General features: G+C 46.3%; 1 protein-coding gene across 1 annotated transcript in view; it reads left to right on the top strand.

Annotated features, from left to right (window-relative positions):
• The window catches only part of LOC102271272 (cilia- and flagella-associated protein 337-like), a 43,284-nt gene that overhangs the window by 18,079 nt on the left and 8,385 nt on the right, over positions 1-16,820 (top strand). Inside the window, 7 exon segments of the mRNA XM_070380215.1 lie at positions 1,553-1,611; positions 4,028-4,194; positions 11,263-11,358; positions 12,827-12,894; positions 13,351-13,492; positions 15,695-15,733; positions 16,339-16,428. Coding sequence (XP_070236316.1) covers positions 1,553-1,611; positions 4,028-4,194; positions 11,263-11,358; positions 12,827-12,894; positions 13,351-13,492; positions 15,695-15,733; positions 16,339-16,428 — 661 coding nt within the window.

Here is a 16,820-nt window from a genome sequence, read left to right as displayed (position 1 = left end):
TCTTTAGTTCTTTTTTATGGGAAGAAGTATGACACCACATCCAGTTCTACGTGTGGGGGTTTTCCCAGCAAGCCATTCTCCAACACCAGCTGGTACCCTACAGTTCTGACCCTGTCTGCCTGGGGAGAGCATCGGCTTCCATGGGGCAGAGTTCCCTCTTCCAAGACACAAGACTCCCGCCCCTCCACTTCAGACACCGTCTGCAAGTCCTGTCCAACTGCCTGTAGACTAGAAGGTCCAACAACCCTCTCCTTGGATTATTTTCGTTTTCTCGAGCATCACACAGAATTTAGAGAAATACTTTGTTTAATGGATTATCATTTTACTACAAACGGATATAACTCTGGGACAGTCAGATGAAAGAGATCAGACAGTGAGGTATGGGAAAGGGCAAGGAGCCTCCCTGGTCTCGTCACTCAAGAAACTGCAAGGTTTTAGCAACTCTGTGCCAGAATGTGGACAAAGCCCAAACAGATAGTTCTTATTATAAATCACAATATCACAAAGTCCTGGGTATAAAAGCTCTTGGGAGCAGAGAGGGCATCTCCGGGGATCCAAACCAGGCTAGCCCCCACAGCTGCAGCTCCTCGCACCCTGCGGGTCTCCTCACCCTCTGTACAGGTGGCTGTGCTCCCCTCTCCCTGCAGGGGCTTCCAGCTTCATCTCTGATACCCTCACCCCTAACTGAAGGTTAACCAGACTGTCAACTCTCTGGCTCTTTAAATTCTTCCTTCTCTCTCCCATCTTGTCTTTATTCCCTGTGAAAGTGTTAGTAAGTCAATCGTGTCTGACTCTTTGCAACCCCATGGACTGTATCCTGCCAGGCTCCTCTGTCCATGGAATTCTCCAGGCAAGAATGCTGGAGGGGGTTATCATTTCTTTCTTTGTGCCCCAGTCCATCTCTAAATGAGAAGAGGAAATAAATGCCATCTCCAAGCATCTCTGTGGGAAAAAAAAATTCTTTTTTATGACTTACAGTTGGGAAAGGGAATTAAGAGACAGGGGAAGATGAAAATTCTGACTTAAAACTGCATTTTAAATCTACCTGTGGCATTTTATTTCCCTTGCTTGCTATGTTGATGGTCCTGAATTTCCAAAGTCTTTAAACATTATAAGTTCTTTATTCATTTGAAAGTATGCTGTATTTCACAGCCTAAGCCCAGCATCCTCAGATGATCTGCAACATGACTACCTGAGAGGTCTTGGCATTGAATTCGCCCTTTGGTATTATAGATTCCTGGGCTGATGGCTTTTGTTTTAGCTCATGCAATAGCTATGGATCTTATTATGGAGGTGAAGCTATGCAGACCATCCAAGGAGAGCTTGTCAGTTGGCATATGATTTGCTGAAATGCAATCACCCAAACGTCAGGAGTGGATTGCTTTTTATTCCCACTAGCACTAGGGGAATTTGCTTTGACATTTCAAAAATCTACATCACTGGTGGAGTGAGGGGTAGGGTTGTAAAATGTGCCAGCACCTCTCTCTGAAGCTGTGAGTGTGTTGGCAGCTCATTTTATTGCTGGTCGTCTCCTATTTGGCTTTGGATGCAGGACACACCGTGTGGCTTTCATCACTTCCGGAAGCCACAGCCACACTGGCAAGATGACTTGGAGAGCCCTGGTCCACTGTCTGACTCTAAACCCAAACAGTGGCACTTGATGGGGATGTCATTCCCTCCAGAGGCTCACCCTGAGTCCTCTGGGCCTGCCCAGGGCGGTCACAGCATCTCAAGAGCCTCCGGTGTGGTGGGACTCGTGATTGGGTCCAGGTAGAGCCAGGAGCCCTGAGCTCCAAGCAGCTGCTTCTGCTCCACAGGAGGGATGGCCTTTGCTGTTTGGGGCATGAGGCCCAGGAGCAAGTCTGCACAGCTCTACTTGAATTCAGCCTGGAGTCCTATTGTGCAAGAGTGGCAGGCCAGGACCTGCTGGGGATGACTTTCTTCAAGGAAGCATCCACTTCCTGCTTCTGCTCCAGTGCAAAACCACAAGCATTCACCATGCCATCCTTGGGTGGCCAGGGAACCTAAGCAATGACGTTCCTGCTGCCCCATGGCTTGTTAGGGGCCCAGAACCAGGGAACGTCTTATAATTCTTATTAGCACTTAAACTGCCCCCAACCTTCTGCAGCTTCCCAGAGCCAAATGATCTCCCTCAAAACTGTCTGGATTCACATTGTTGTAGTACAGCAAAGATGGATACAACATTGTAAAACAGTTATCCTCCAATCAAAAATAAATTTAACAAAATGTCTGGATGTCAAGCCACTAAGACAAGTATTAAGAAAGGAAGGTCACTGTGCACAAGCACTTCCCATCAGCCAACCCCACCTTATGCCCTGCAAATATTCCAAAAGCCACAAGTCACTAGAATACAAAGTCATGAAGACAGACCTCATCTGCTTTCTCCATTGTATTCCCAGGATGTAGCTCAGTGCCTAGCTTATATTAATAGGCTTTCATTCAACCAACATGTGTCAAACATGCGCCCAGCCTGTGCTGGTCACTGAGATTGCAATGATGAGCAAAATGGTCGTCACATGGTCCCTGCCTTTATGAAGTTTGCAGGTGAGTGATTATTAAGTGAAAGAACAGAGTTTGCATAAAATGTCCCTAGGAAAGCCACAGCCACTGTAAGGGCAGAAATCATGCAGGAGTCAGGGAAGTATTAGTTCATCCAAATATTTATTCATTCAGTTATCAGTTCTTTCAACCCCTACTTATCAAGCACGGATATAGTGCCGTCCTTTGTGGGTAGGCACACAGGATACAAACATGAATTAAGTGTGATTCCCAGCCCAGGGTCTCACAGACTGGAAAGGAGATAAACTAAGGAAGTAATCATTATACGATGTGACAGATGATGTAATAATGTATGAAATACTAGAGAAACCCAGAGATGGGAACTACCAATTTTGCTTTAACATCATGGAGGATATTAAAAGATTACTAGGATTTTTCTGGGAGGCCAAGTAGGAAAAGGCAGTCTGGATGGGGGAGATGGGGAGAGGCCTGTCTGGATGCAGGAGAAGCATGTTGTCTGGAAGGACTATGAATAGTCTGAGGGGCTGGAGATTCAGGTACAGGAGGGAAATGAAGCTGGAAGTTAAACCAGAGTCTGAAAGCCATCCAAGGCATGAAACTGCATTCCACAAGTAGTGGGGACCGTGGAGGGAGAATCTCCAGACACCAGTGCTCACAGACCTGAGAAGGAGGTGAGATTTGGAGGCAGACTGTCGGGAGGAGAAAGTCATTGACTTTCTCTCCATGTGTCCTTCCCATCACCTTCCCAGCTGCTTTCAGGCAGAAGGAACATCTTAGCCGATAACAGACAGGTCCTCAAGGGACACTCTGCAGGAAGCACATGAAGACAAGGGAGAAAGAATATCATTTACAGCCCCAGGAGAAGTTGTCTTCACAAGGGAACTGCAGCCCAGGGAGAAAGTTTTAACTTTCAACCTTCAACTGGAGAATAGTCAGACACTCTTGGAGCTCTGCAGCTCTGGTCTGAAAAACAAAAACATTTTTGTTGTGTTTCTTGTCTTTCTTAAGCACGCAGATACCCAAATCCTCCTTTCAAGGAGAATGGGTAATTCCAGTTCCTAAGGGCACTTGTAGGCCACACTGGGGGGCAGAGGGGAGCCCTGGAGGAACTGAGCTGAGGGACTCCACACCCTGGAATTTAGACCTGGGGCTCATGGGAGGCCAGACCCCCTTGGCCAGGGCTTGGGTTCCATTGTCATGTTTCCATCAATGTCAGCCCCAAAGAGGGCTCCTTGCAAAGAGCCTCCTTGCTAGCACTGGGGGTGGTAAGGAAGCTGATAGATGTAGCACTTCCCCAGGGAAGGTGATGAAATTGACACAGGAGGATGCAGCTCCTCTCTGGCTGATGTGGGCTGGACCACCAGGTTCCAGGGGTAACCGCAGGAGGAACGCCTCTTCCTCCTCTGTCCAGGCGTCAAATGCAGGCAAGTGAACTGTGGGTGACTGGGGATTGGGTTTCTCACTCTGTCCCCTTCTCTCTTTCCTAGAACCATGGGCACAAGGAAGGCATCCTCTGTGTGGCTCATTGTCCACCTTCTCTCCTCGCCACCTCCAGTTATGATGGGGGGATTATCATCTGGAATGTCATCTCAGGCCATGTGTTCTGCAAGCTGAATTCCCCCAGCTCCTCTGATGGCACAGAAAATAGGGAAGGTAGGGGTGGCCTCCATGGCCACTCTGCATGGACCCGGCAGGCTCAGGCTCCTGGCAAGTTGTCTAAAGGGAGCTCATCTCTGGAATGCTTCCCAGTTATAAGGGAGTGGCCTGGTTTCAGGTCTTAACTTGTGAGATGGAGATTTTCAGAGCTGGGGAAGGCAGGAGCGGTGGGGAGGAGCTTGAGAGTTCAGCTAGCTCAGTACACATCCCCAGGCACCTGTCCCTCAGAGCCCATCTCACACACACCTGAAACTAACATAGCATTGTAAGTCAATTACGTGTTTGTGTGCTTCAGTCGTGTCCGACTCTTTGTGACCCCGTGGACGGTAGCCCACCAATCACCTCTGTCCATGGGATTCTTCAGGCAAGAATACTGGAGTGGGTTGCCATGCCCTCCTCCAGATCTTCCCAACCCAGGGATCGAATGGGCGTCTCTTATGTCTCCTGCATTGGCAGGTAGGTTCTTTCCCACTAGCGCCATCTGAGAAGCCCCATTACTTGTATACTACAAAACTCCCCACTGTCCCACTGCACTCTTCCCAATTCTTCTGCACTGGTCCTAGTTCTTCAAGGCTCTCTCTTTGTTGTCTGCTAATGTGATCACAGGTCCATTCACTCACTTATTCATTCAAAGAATACAGACAAGTTCCTGCTATGTGCCAGGCCTAGTGCTAGGTCTTGGGCTGATAATCGCAACCCTCTCTCCCCAGGAGTCCTGAGCCATGTGGAAAACACACATGGGGAGATCCACTTATCTATCAGTTCCATTGCTGGTGCTGCTGGACTGTAAAAGTGGCAGGAACCCAGAGCCACACAGGCAGCTTCTTACCACTGCTGTATCCCCATGTCCAGAGTCCAGCTTCATCCTTCCGAAGTGGCCATCTGCAGATGCTCATCAGCCAACAGCCAGAGGTCCCACTCCTCACACCCATGGGCCCCAGCAGGGGACACACAGACAGAAGTGCTGGGAATTTTTGCATAAAACTGGGGAGTTCCTGCATCTCCAGAAGCCAAACCAGCCCACCCTTAGAGAGCCATGACCCTCAGACTACGATCCCTGCTTTAGACATGTGATGACTTAGTAGCCAAGGAAAATCTCCAGTGACTCCTTGGATCAGAAAATATGTGAGCCGCTCCCACGGCTCACAAGGGAGCCCATGGGAGTTGTGTACCAGAGGCTAGAGAGAGATGTGAGACCTGGTGCTGTACACACCGAGGGACTCACAGTCTAAATTCAGGCACAAGATGTGATGCTCAACAGGTTAAATGAGGATAAAGCGATGCAGTCAGCCTGCTGTGCTTGAGAGGCGCTCCGGAGGGCAGTGGTTAGAAACCGAAACCTTTGGACGCCGTGAGATTAAAAAGAAATTCTTACCTGTAGATTTATGATCCTGTCTATTTCTAGCCCCTTTGCTGCATATAAAAAAAAAAGACCCTTCTGTGAAGCTGTTTCTGAGAGTGCCTAAGAGTTTAAAAAATCTTTGGGGAAAAAGTGGTGGCATTTCCTTCTAAAGGTTTATTTTCATTGCATTAAATTGAGAATTAAGTCACTGGCCAAGAATGCAATGTTGACCTTTCAGCCAGCAGTTCTAATTTAAAACCCTCTTTGCAGCAACATTTATTGCTTCAAGTTATGTGGCCATTGGTTTTTGAAAAACTCCTCTTCTCTCCAAAAATGCAAAAGCCAGCCCTAGTTCCTAATTATTCACATTTCAACAGTGCAAAAAAATGCACAAATTAGGTGGAAGGATGTGAAAGTTCCTGTGGCCTTCCAGAAAAGAGCAGCACTGGCTCGGCCTGAAGGTCAAAACAAAGCACGGTGGTCCTTTTCACATGGGGTTGGTTAAGAGACTGCCGTCTTATTTGGAAAACCATCTGGACAAGTCTTCTGAAGTCATTCTCAGTGGAAAGGGGAGCTAAGAGAGAAAGGCAATTGTGTGAGCAAAGCTGATGAGCTGAAAATACATTCTTTCTGCCAACTTTTCTACATTTTAGCTTCATTCTCCCCTTTGAGAACTGTTATGTCTTCTCCCACATCAAAGAGAAAGAATTTGAGAGTGAAAGAGAGAGAGCAAGAGATTTCAACCAGGCTAAAATCCAGGAAGTTTGTGAGCTCTCTGGAAGGCTTTTTCTTCTCTTTTTCTTATTGTAGTAGAATACACGTGGGCTTCCTAAGTGGTGTTAGTGGTAAGGAACCTGCCTGCCAATGCAGGAGATTTAAGAGACATGGGTAAGATCCCCTGAAAGAGGGCCTGGCAACCCACTCCAGTATTCTTGCCTGGAGAATCCCTGCCCGACGAGCCTGGCAGGCTATAGTCCATAGGGTCACAAAGAGTTGGACACAACTGAAGTGACTGAGCACACACGAAGAATATACATAATACAATATATACCATCTTAACTATTTTTAAGTGTACAGTTCAATGGTTTTAAATACATTCATATTGTCATGCAATCATACTCTCCATCCTTCCCCATAAATTTTCTTGAAACTAAAGGTCTTTATCTATCAAATAATGCCTCTCCCTTCTCCCTTCTCTTCAACCCCTGGCAGCTACTGTTATACTTTCTGTCTTTATGATTTTGATTACTCATGGAAATAGAATCATACAGTATTTGTCTTTTTGTGACTGGCTTATTTTCCTTAGCATAATGACCTCAAAGTTCATCCATTGTAGCATATTGCTGTTTCCTTGCTTTTTAAGACTAAATAATATTCCACCATTTATATATGCCACAGTTTGCTTGTCCATTCATCCATTGATGGATAGTTGGGTCGCTTCTACATTTTAGCTATTGTGAATAACATTGCTGTGAATATAGTTGTACAAATATCTCTTCAAGATTCTGCTTTCAGTTTTCTGGGGTATATACCCTGAAGTAGAATTGCTGGGGGAAAAAGTGAAGTGAAAGTGAAAGATGCTCAGTCATGTCCGACTCTTTGCGACCCCATGAACTATGCAGTCCATGGAATTCTCCAGACCAGAATACTGTAGCGGGTAGCTAGCTGTTCCCTTTTCCAGGGGATCTTCCCACCCAGGGATCAAACCCAGGTCTCCGGCATTGCAGGTGGAAAACTTGAAACTGAACTGCTGGATCACATGGTAATTCTATTTTGATATTCTGAGGAACCACCACACTGTTTCCCCACACTGGCCCTGCCGTTCCGCATTCCCACCCACAGTGTACAGGGCTCCAATTTCTCCACATCCTGACCAACACTTGTTTTCTGTTTCTTCGATAATAGTCATCCTAATGGATGTGGGGTGGCATCTCATTGTGGTCTCGTCCTTTCACCTGTTTATGGCTATTTTATATCTTTTTTTGGAAAGATGTCTGTTCAAGTTTTTTTGCCCTTTTTAAAAAATATATATTTAATTTATTTGGCCGCTTTGGGTCTTAGTTTTGTCATGCATGATCTTTCATTGCAGCACACAGACTCTCTAGTTGTGGCAGACGGGCTCCAGAGTGCACAGACTTCAGTATTTACAGCGTGTGCTGGCTTAGTTGCTCCAAGGCACGTGGGATCTTAGTTCTCCAACCAGGGCTTGAACCCACGTCCCCTGCATTGCAAGGCAAATTCTTAATCAGCAGACCACCAGGGAAACCACCCCCTGCCCATTTTTGAATCTGATTTTCTTGTCGTTGCTTCATAGAAGTCTTCTTCTAAGAATATTAGTTCATCACCAGACAAATGATCTGCAGATATTCTCTCCCATTCTGCAGGCTGTCTTTTTACTCTACAGATGGTGTCTTTTGATGCAGAAAAAGATCAGTTTTCATGAAGTCCACTCTGTCTATATTTTTCTTTTGTTACCTATGGTTTTTGGTGTCATATCCAAAAAATTATTGCCATGTTCAATGTCATGAGGCTTTTCTCCTTTGTTTTCTTCTAAGAATTATCTTGTTGTAGGTCTTCCCTTTATGTCCTTCATCCATTTTGAGCTAATTTTCACACAGGGCATTAGCTAAGGGTCCAGACTTGTTATTTTGCAGGTGGATATCCAGTTTTCTTGGCACCATTAGTGAAAAGACTGTCCTTCCTCCACTGAAAAGGATCTTGACACCCTTGTCAAAAATCATTTGACCAAAAACATGGGGGTTATTTTGGGGCTGTCTGTTCTATTCCATTTTTCTACCATCTGTCTGTATACCAGTACCACCCTGTTTTGATGACTGTACGTTTTGTACAGTCAGTTTTGAAATCAGGAAGTATGAGAGCCCCCAGTTTTATTCTTCTTTTTCAAGATCGTTTTGGCTATTTGGAGGTCCCTTGAAATTCCATGTAAATTTTAAAATGAGTTTTTCTATTTCTGCCAAAAACGTCTTTGGGATTTGATAGAAATTGCACTGAATCTGTAGATCATTTGGTGTCATACTCTCATTTTAACAATATTTTCTTCCAATTTATGAATGTGGGATGTGTCTCCATTTATTTATGTCTTAATTTCTTTCAACAGTGTCTTGTAGTTTTCATTATACAAGTATTTCACCTCCTAGGTAAATTCCTAAGTGTGTTATTCTTAATGCTTTTGAAAATGGAATTTTTTTCCTTATTTACTTTTCAGATTATTCCTTGGTCATGTATACAAATGCAACTGATTTTTTGTGTGTTGACTTTGTATCCTGCTTCTCTGAGGAATTCATTTATTTGTTCTAAGAGACTAAGGTTTCTTACTTAGGGAAACTAATAATATTTACTTCATTTGTAAGTAATAATATTTATTATAACGAAACAACATTTAATGTAATTTTAATAAAATAATATTTAAATAGTGTTTAATAATAGAATTATAATGAACATAATAACAATATGTTAATAATTACATAAATGACATGTTTGATTTTATATGTCATTTTCCTGAGTGCTTTTAATGTTTTATCTCACTTAGTGCTCACATTGATCCAGAGAGACAGGTGTTCTTGGACCCATTTTCACAGATGAGGAAACTGAGGCTAGAGACTTAACTAACAGCCATTATAACCGTTACCATTTGCTGAATGTCCCTGTGTTCTGAGTACCTTAGGTTCAGTATCTCCATTCAGCCTCCACTGCAAAGCCATGGAGCACAATTCCCATAGAGTCTCTAATTTAATCTTCACTGAAACTCTGTGAAACAGGAAGTATTGTCTCCCTATCACAGGTGAAGAAAACAGGTTTAGGGAAGTGAAACGCTCCCCGAGCCCACACATGGTTAAGTGGGGAGGCTGTACATATGCCCATTTCCCAGGACTCTGCAGCCCCCCACCCAAGACGAAGTGGGCAAGTTAGGAGGGTTATCCTTGCTGCCCCTCCCCCTACTCATCATGTTCCCTCCCGCCACCCCGGAAGTCAATTCCCCAAGAGCTGGATAACCTGAGTGTAAGGTGATCCTTAGCCCAATCACTGACTGTGTCCCAGGCAGGGAGGACACCATGTAGGTGGCCCTCCATCTGCCTCTGAGAACCTTTAGCTCCCCCAGGGACAACCTTCAGTCCCTCAAGGACATCCCTCAGCCCCCTAAGGACAAACACAGAGCCCAATATCAAGGGCATGGGCTTTGGATACAAACACATCTGGGTTTGAATGTCAGCCCCTCCGCTGTATGACCTCAGGCAATGCGGTTCTTTCTAAACCACACTCACTGCTTGGTAAAATCAAGAGACTACGTCTAACTAGGATTGTTGTGATCGCTGAATACGGTGGTGCTGAGACGTGCTTAGTTCCAGGCCTGGCACAGGATGTGTTCTAGGTGGGTAATCCGACTTGTGACCGTGGTCCACCCGAGGCGGGCCTGAGTCTGCCACGTCCACTGTGGCTTCCCAAATGCACAATGCAGCGCTGAGCTCAGAGTCAGGCCCGAACAAACTCTGTTGAACAATGACTAGCCTGGGTCGTGGGTGTCCTATGGTGCTAGACAAGGGAGCTGCTGCTGCTAAGTCACTTCAGTCGTGTCCAACTCTGTGCGACCCCATAGACGGCAGCCCACCAGGCTCCCCCGTCCCTGGGATTCTCCAGGCAAGAACACTGGAGTGGGCTGCCATTTCCTTCTCCAATGCATGAAAGTGAAAAGTGAAAGCGAAAGTGAAAGTGAAAAGTGAAAGTGAAGTCGCTCAGTTGTGTCCGACTCTTAGCGACCCCATGGACTGCAGCCTACCAGGCTCCTCCATCCATGGGATTTTCCAGGCAAGAGTACTGGAGTGGGGTGCCATTGCCTTCTCCGAGACAAGGGAGCAGCAGCTCTTTATTTCACTCCAGCACCTACTCCATTGTTTACATGAGAACTTTCCTTTCACCTCCAGTCAAGGCAAGTCACCCCAGAGCCCACAGACGCAAGGAGGTGAGATGAAGAAGCTCCCTACCCATCTCCTAACACCCAAACAGCTGTGTCTCTTGTGGTTCTTGGAGGTTTGCATCTAAGTAGGTCTGCAGGACTTTTATGCAAGAGCAAATTTTGAGTTCTATGTGCTAAGCTCTTGGAGACATTGGAGATAAGTGGGGAAAAAGACAAATGTGAGCCCTGTGTTGATGGTGCTTCAAGTCCAGCAGGAGGAGTGGATGGTAAGGAAGCAGGGAGGTGGGTTTAGAAGTTATTCCAACACCCTGAGAGACAGTGGAGGACAGAGGAGCCTGGTGTGCTGCAGTCCATGGGGGCCACAAAGAGTCGGACATGATTAAGCGACTGAACAGCAACTAATTCCCATCCAGGAATTCTAGAGAGTGGGAACCTCCTAGGAAATACCCATAGAGCTCCAGGCAAAGCCCCCGACTGCCCTACCATCTCTCTCAGCCCCTCCCTCAAGCCCTAACCAAGTTCCCCATCCTTGACTCTCTAAAAGCCCTAGGGTCCTGGGGCAATGCAGGGTGCCCTGGATTGCCTTCACATCTGACTTTACCCCCCAGCCAGGCTGGGCTGCTTCTCAACCAGCGAGGCCAACTGTGCTCTTGTGTATGCCTCGACCGCTACAACCCAGGTCCAGGGGCAGATCTGAGACTCTGGGGCCCCGGGGCAATCACCAGAGAGGACGAGAGGAGAGCTGGGAGCTGCGTGAGGAGCACAACCAAAGCCCTCTCCTTGTCTCCAGGCCCAGACAGAAGTGTCTCCTGCCTCGCCTTCCTCAAGACTTGGGCAGCCAACTTGGAATCAGCCTCTGCTTCGCTGATGGCCAACGGTCCCCGAGGTGAGAATGGAGCCCACACTGGCCATCGGCTCGTCTCTAAGAAGCGGCCACTGCAGGCCCGGGTTCCAAGAGGAAGGACCTCCCAGGCATTCAGGACTCGCCAGGCACTCCCTGGCCGACTCAGCCTAGCCTTCCAGCTGGGGGAGGGCAGCTTCCTCCCAGTCGAGTCTCCCTGCCTGCTGCCTCCCCAGAGGTCCCTGGTGATTCCTGCAGGGACATAGGGTTCACAGGATGTCATTTAGTGAGGTTAAATAAACATCAAATGTTTATTTAGCCAGGGAGGGGCAGACTGCCACAGCACCCACGGGAGGCCTGAGAAAAGAGCTGAGAGTCATGTGATGGGGGTCAGCCTGCAGGGATGCAGTCATACCCAGCCTGTTTTGGCACCAGGGACCAGTTTTGTTGAAGACAGTTTTTCCATAGACTGGGAGGTAGGAGATGGTTTCGGGATGATTTATTGTGCAGTTTACTTCTATTATTGTTACATCAGCTCCATCAGGCATTAGATCCCGGAGGCTGGGGACTCCTGGGGTAGAGGACGTTTCCTGAGGCCACTTCCACCACTAACTAGCTTGGTGATGTCACATAGATGACAGGACCTCTGGCTTCGGTGAACTGTAAGGAGTGAGCCAGTGTCCTGCTCCAAAGCACAGGAATTTTATTTTAAACAGTAAGTTAGAAGCAGCCACCTGTGTTATTCTGATTGCAAGAGCCCAGGTCCCAGGGCATTCGGTTGTTTGTAGTCTCCTCACTAGAGAAGGAGACTGCCTCCCCACTCGGCTGCCACTCTCAAGGGGACCGCCTCCTCCCGATGCCTGACCTTGGCCCAGCCCCGAAGCTTCTGGCCTGTTGGCACCAGGCGCCCTCCACCCTGGGCATCCCTTGCTTCTGCTTTACCTGTCAGCAGCACAGGACCCCCTCCCCTAAGAGAAGAGGAGGATCCCACAGTCTGTGATTTAGGGAGCTCCTGAGACAAAGAGGTATGCACAGGCTTGCTGTGAACACCCACCGGCAAAGCACTCAAGAATTGTGACTGTTAGGCCAAAAGAGGTCCCAGAGAATTCCTTCGACTAGGCAAGTCCCACAGTGTGTTTAAAAGATATGCCTACACACACAAGTGCCTGTGTGCACACATATGCACACACATTAATTGTTGCCATAGCACAAATGTCCATATCTTACCTCCACAGCCCAAGGAAGCCTCCTCTGTCAGGAAGGCTGCCTGGAATAGTGGAGAAGCGAGAGGCTATTGAGACATTTAATCCAAAGCCTCCAAGAGGAGCTCCTTCCCCAGATACACACAGATTGACCATTTAGCTGGTCAGATTAAGCCAAGCAACCCAGGCACCACCCTAGAGTCCTGAGACTGCGGTGCCTCTCAACAGAGACTCCCAGACTCTGACCAGAAGCTCCAGAACTGCAAAGCACCAACACCCAAAGGCCCTCCCTTCTGCTTCCCTATTCCCAGGTTCTGTCACCTTCTGGAGGCTGTTTGGTGGGGCCCGTCCCATTGCAAACTTCACTCCTATAAGTTGGGTAGTGGGTTGGAAATAAGTTCCATACCTTATGTTTGGGTTGACTTGTTTTTAGACACTTAAGTCGCTTGCTCAGTCATGTCCAACTCTTTGCGACCCCATGGACTGTAGCTCACCAGGCTTCTCCATCCATGGGATTCTCCAGGCAAGAATACTGGCGTGGGTTGCCATTTTTGACACTAGCCTGTGTCAAAAAACTAGTGTCTCTCTCATTAAGGAGAATGTATTTCACTTGCCATTGTCTGACAGGTAAGCTTTACCATTGATGGACATGTGTGTCTGTCTGTCTGTGATGGACCCTGTGTGTGTCTGTGTGCATATGTGGTGGACTCCGTGCGTGTGCATGTGTGTGTATGTAATGGGCCCTCTATGTGTGTGTGTGCATGTATCTGTGTGTCTGTCTCTGATGGACCCTCTGTGCGTGTGTGTAATGATCCCTGTGTGTACGTGTCTTCAGTCCAGAGACAAAGCCCGGGTCAGCAGCATGGTGGTGACAGCGGGAGATGCCTGTGCTTACGTGGCTGACCAGCGTGGCTTTGTGCACGTCTATGACATCGAAGAGTACAGCCTGCAGGGACAGGAGCTGCAGCCTCCCACGAGTAGGCATGAGCTCTCCACGTGAGATGTTATGATGAGCATTGCTTCAGTTTTAGTTAAATATTAGATTAAATAAAATTTAATGTTTTTCTAGAGAAAAACATTTTCATGAAAGTATTCAATATTGGCAAGGTGAGAGGAAAATGGCACTCACGCTCTTGGATGGAGGGTGAGTTGGTATATACTGTCCGAAGGGCGCGAAGGGCAAGTTGACAATGTGCATTAAAGCTTAGAACCAGCAATTCTACCTCTAAGGATTTGGCCAAAAAAAAAGAGTAAGAAGCATAAACAAAGACTTAGTTATAAGGTTGTGAATCAGCGTATTGTTTATAAGAGAGGCAGAAGAAAATAGAGGAACCAAACTGTCCAGTGTAAGGGGAGTAATTAAATATGTGATAGTACAGAATATAACACATTGAAATATCATTGAGTTATTGTGTAAGGATGCCATATATGAAAATGTATTTATAGGGAGACTATTCGTGACAAAATTGTTCAGTGAAAAATTAGGTCACAAAACAATAATGCAACCCTTGTTAAAACGAAGACATATACGGAAGATTGAAAGTCTGGAAAAATATACATCAAGGATGTAACAAATCCTTACCTCTTTGTACATGAGGTTTTGAAAAGTGAAAGTCACTCAGTCATGTTCAACTCTTTGTGACCCCATGAACTATACAGTCCACAGAATTCTCCAGGCAGGAATACTGGAGTGGGTAGCTTTTCCCTTCTCCAGGGAATATTCCCAACCCAGGGATTGTACCCAGGTCTCCCACAGGCAGATTATTTACCAGCTGAGCCACAAGGGAAGCCCACATTGAGGTTTTAGTTATGCTTTTCTTTTCTTTTTTTTAAATATAAATTTATTTATTTTAATTGGAGGCTAATTACTTTACAATATTGTATTGGTTTTGCCATACATTGACATGAATCCACCATGGGTGTACATGTGTTCCCCATCCTGAACCCCCCTCCCACCTCCTTCCCCGTATCATCCCTCTGGGTCATCCCAGTGCACCAGCCCGGAGCACCCTGTATCATGCATTGAACTTGGACTGGTGATTCGTTTCACGTATGATAATATACATGTTTCCATGCCATTCTCCCAAATCATCCCCCCCTCCCTCTCCCACAGAGTCCAAAAGACTGTTCTATACATCTGCGTCTCTTTTGCTGTCTCGCATACAGGGTTATCTTCTTTTTAAAAATATGTCTTTTCTAATTTTTCTGGAGATATAATGCTTTGGTAATAACAGAATATGTTTAAAGTGTTAAAGGCCTTTCATACAGTTGTAGAAATGCTCATGTTTAGAAAAAAAAATCAAGAAGCATGATAGAATATAAAATGAAAAGCAGTAGTTGTTTCTCTGACCTCCTCCATCACCCAGCCTGACTTTTCTGCATCCTAGCAACACTATTAATGAATTTCAATTTCCTTCCAGAAAGTTTCTATGCATGTGTATATATATAAAATATATACAGGAGCACATACACACACACCCACGACACATACTTTCAAGACTCATCTTTTCCTTTGTATCTTAGCAAGCTTTACATATAAGCATATTTAGGGGTTTTTCTTAGCATATTTGAATGGCTATATAACATTTCATTAAATATATTTCTGTAAAGCCAATTTAGAGGCAAATATTCACCTACCTCCCCTTATTCACTTTTTCCTGTTCCACCACAGGAGAAGTTTAAATGCTTAAGTGTGAGAAATTGGAATTTAGAAGTAAGAGTGATTGGCCTTGCATTGGTCTTTACTCTGAGTACTGGGAACGTAGCTTTCACCAGGCTGTATTAAAAATTATTTTTTATTACTTTCCCACTCCTGCAGGCTTACCAAACCCTAAGTGCTAAAGGAAACTATAGGGTGAGGACCTTGAACAGGCCCCATTTTATATATCTTTGGAGCTGGCATAGGGTCTTGCACATAGTAGATGCTTGATAAACTTGTATCAAATTAATGTAGCAAGACCAGCGACTTGTCACACCAGTACCTCCCTCCTTGCTGGACACTCATCCAGATCCGACCCCAGCCTGCAGTGGCTGTTGCCCAGCATCTAGCATCAGGGTGGGCCTCTCCTGCTGGACGCTCACCCAGTTCCGACCCCAGCCTGCAGCGACTGTTGCCCAGCATCTACCATCAGGGTGGACCTCTCCCACCGCACTCAGCTGTGTTCTTTCCTCTGCTTTAGATGTGACATTCTGGCGGGCCCATGTCAGCATGGTGACATCGTGAGTACCATCTATTTTAGAGTTTAAGAATGTATAACAGAGTCAAAATACTTTTCCCAGCTTTGAGTAAATGGATTCTCTCAGAAGCCTTCTGAATTAACCAGAAGACAAGGGCAGTGCTATAATTCTGCTGCTGTGAGAACTGGATGTTTATGTTCCCTACACAGAGTAAAGGAAGAGATCTGAAGTCATTTTTCTTATAAATGGTGATTGTTTTCCTTGAATTGATCCACTATTTTAGTGTAAGTGTAGATGCTTAGTATGTTTAAGATTTTTTTCACTAGAGTTAAAAGAAGTCAGTGCTGCCATGGGGCCTGGACCCTGGTCAGAAGTTTCTTCCAACCCGTTAGTGTTCCCACAGACCCATCAGTTCCCACAGTCCATGAAATGCTTCCAGTATATCTTGTCTGCTATCTTGGGACTGGAGTTGGGGCATCTGAAGGGGGTGTGGCATGGTAGGAGGCAGGGAGAGTATGGTACGGAGAATAATCCAGGAGATGAACCTGGCTTCTATATTCCAGCTGTAAATAATGGGGTATTGACGCGTTGAGCGTTTCTTGCTGGGGCAGCCTCAGCGCATCTCCCTTGCCCTTTCATCTCATTACTTTGGAGCTGATAGAAGAAGAAGAGCTTCTGCTCTCATCCTCTCTGGACCACACCGTGCGCCTGTGGAGCAGGGACGGGGCGTTCATCGGTAAGGACCGTCCACCTGGCCACCAGTTCAGTCCCAGTCTGGGGCCTCAGTTGAAGTCTCCATCGGGTCGTGAATTCTCTGAGGTCTAGGGTGTTGGTCAGATTAGGCTAACATGATGAAATAACCACCATAGACCGGGCCACTTAAGCCACAGAATTTTGTTTGTCACGTATGTGCTACCCTGGAGACTGGAAGTCTGAGATCAGGGTCCCAGCATGGTCAGGTGCTGCTTAGGGGGCTTTTCCTGGTTTGCAGATGAGCTCCTTTTATGGACACCTTTTGCTGAGTCTTTTTATGGCCCAGGGGCTTCCCTGATAGCTCAGTTGGTAAATAATCCACCTGCAATGCACGAGACCTCACTTCGATTTCTGAGTCAGGAAGATCCGCTGGAG

This window comes from Bos mutus, chromosome 12 (genome assembly GCF_027580195.1).
Source record: "Bos mutus isolate GX-2022 chromosome 12, NWIPB_WYAK_1.1, whole genome shotgun sequence".
In the NCBI taxonomy this organism is placed as follows: domain Eukaryota; kingdom Metazoa; phylum Chordata; class Mammalia; order Artiodactyla; family Bovidae; genus Bos; species Bos mutus.
Note: the sequence above shows the minus strand (reverse complement) of the source record. Positions and strands in the feature narration are given on the sequence as shown.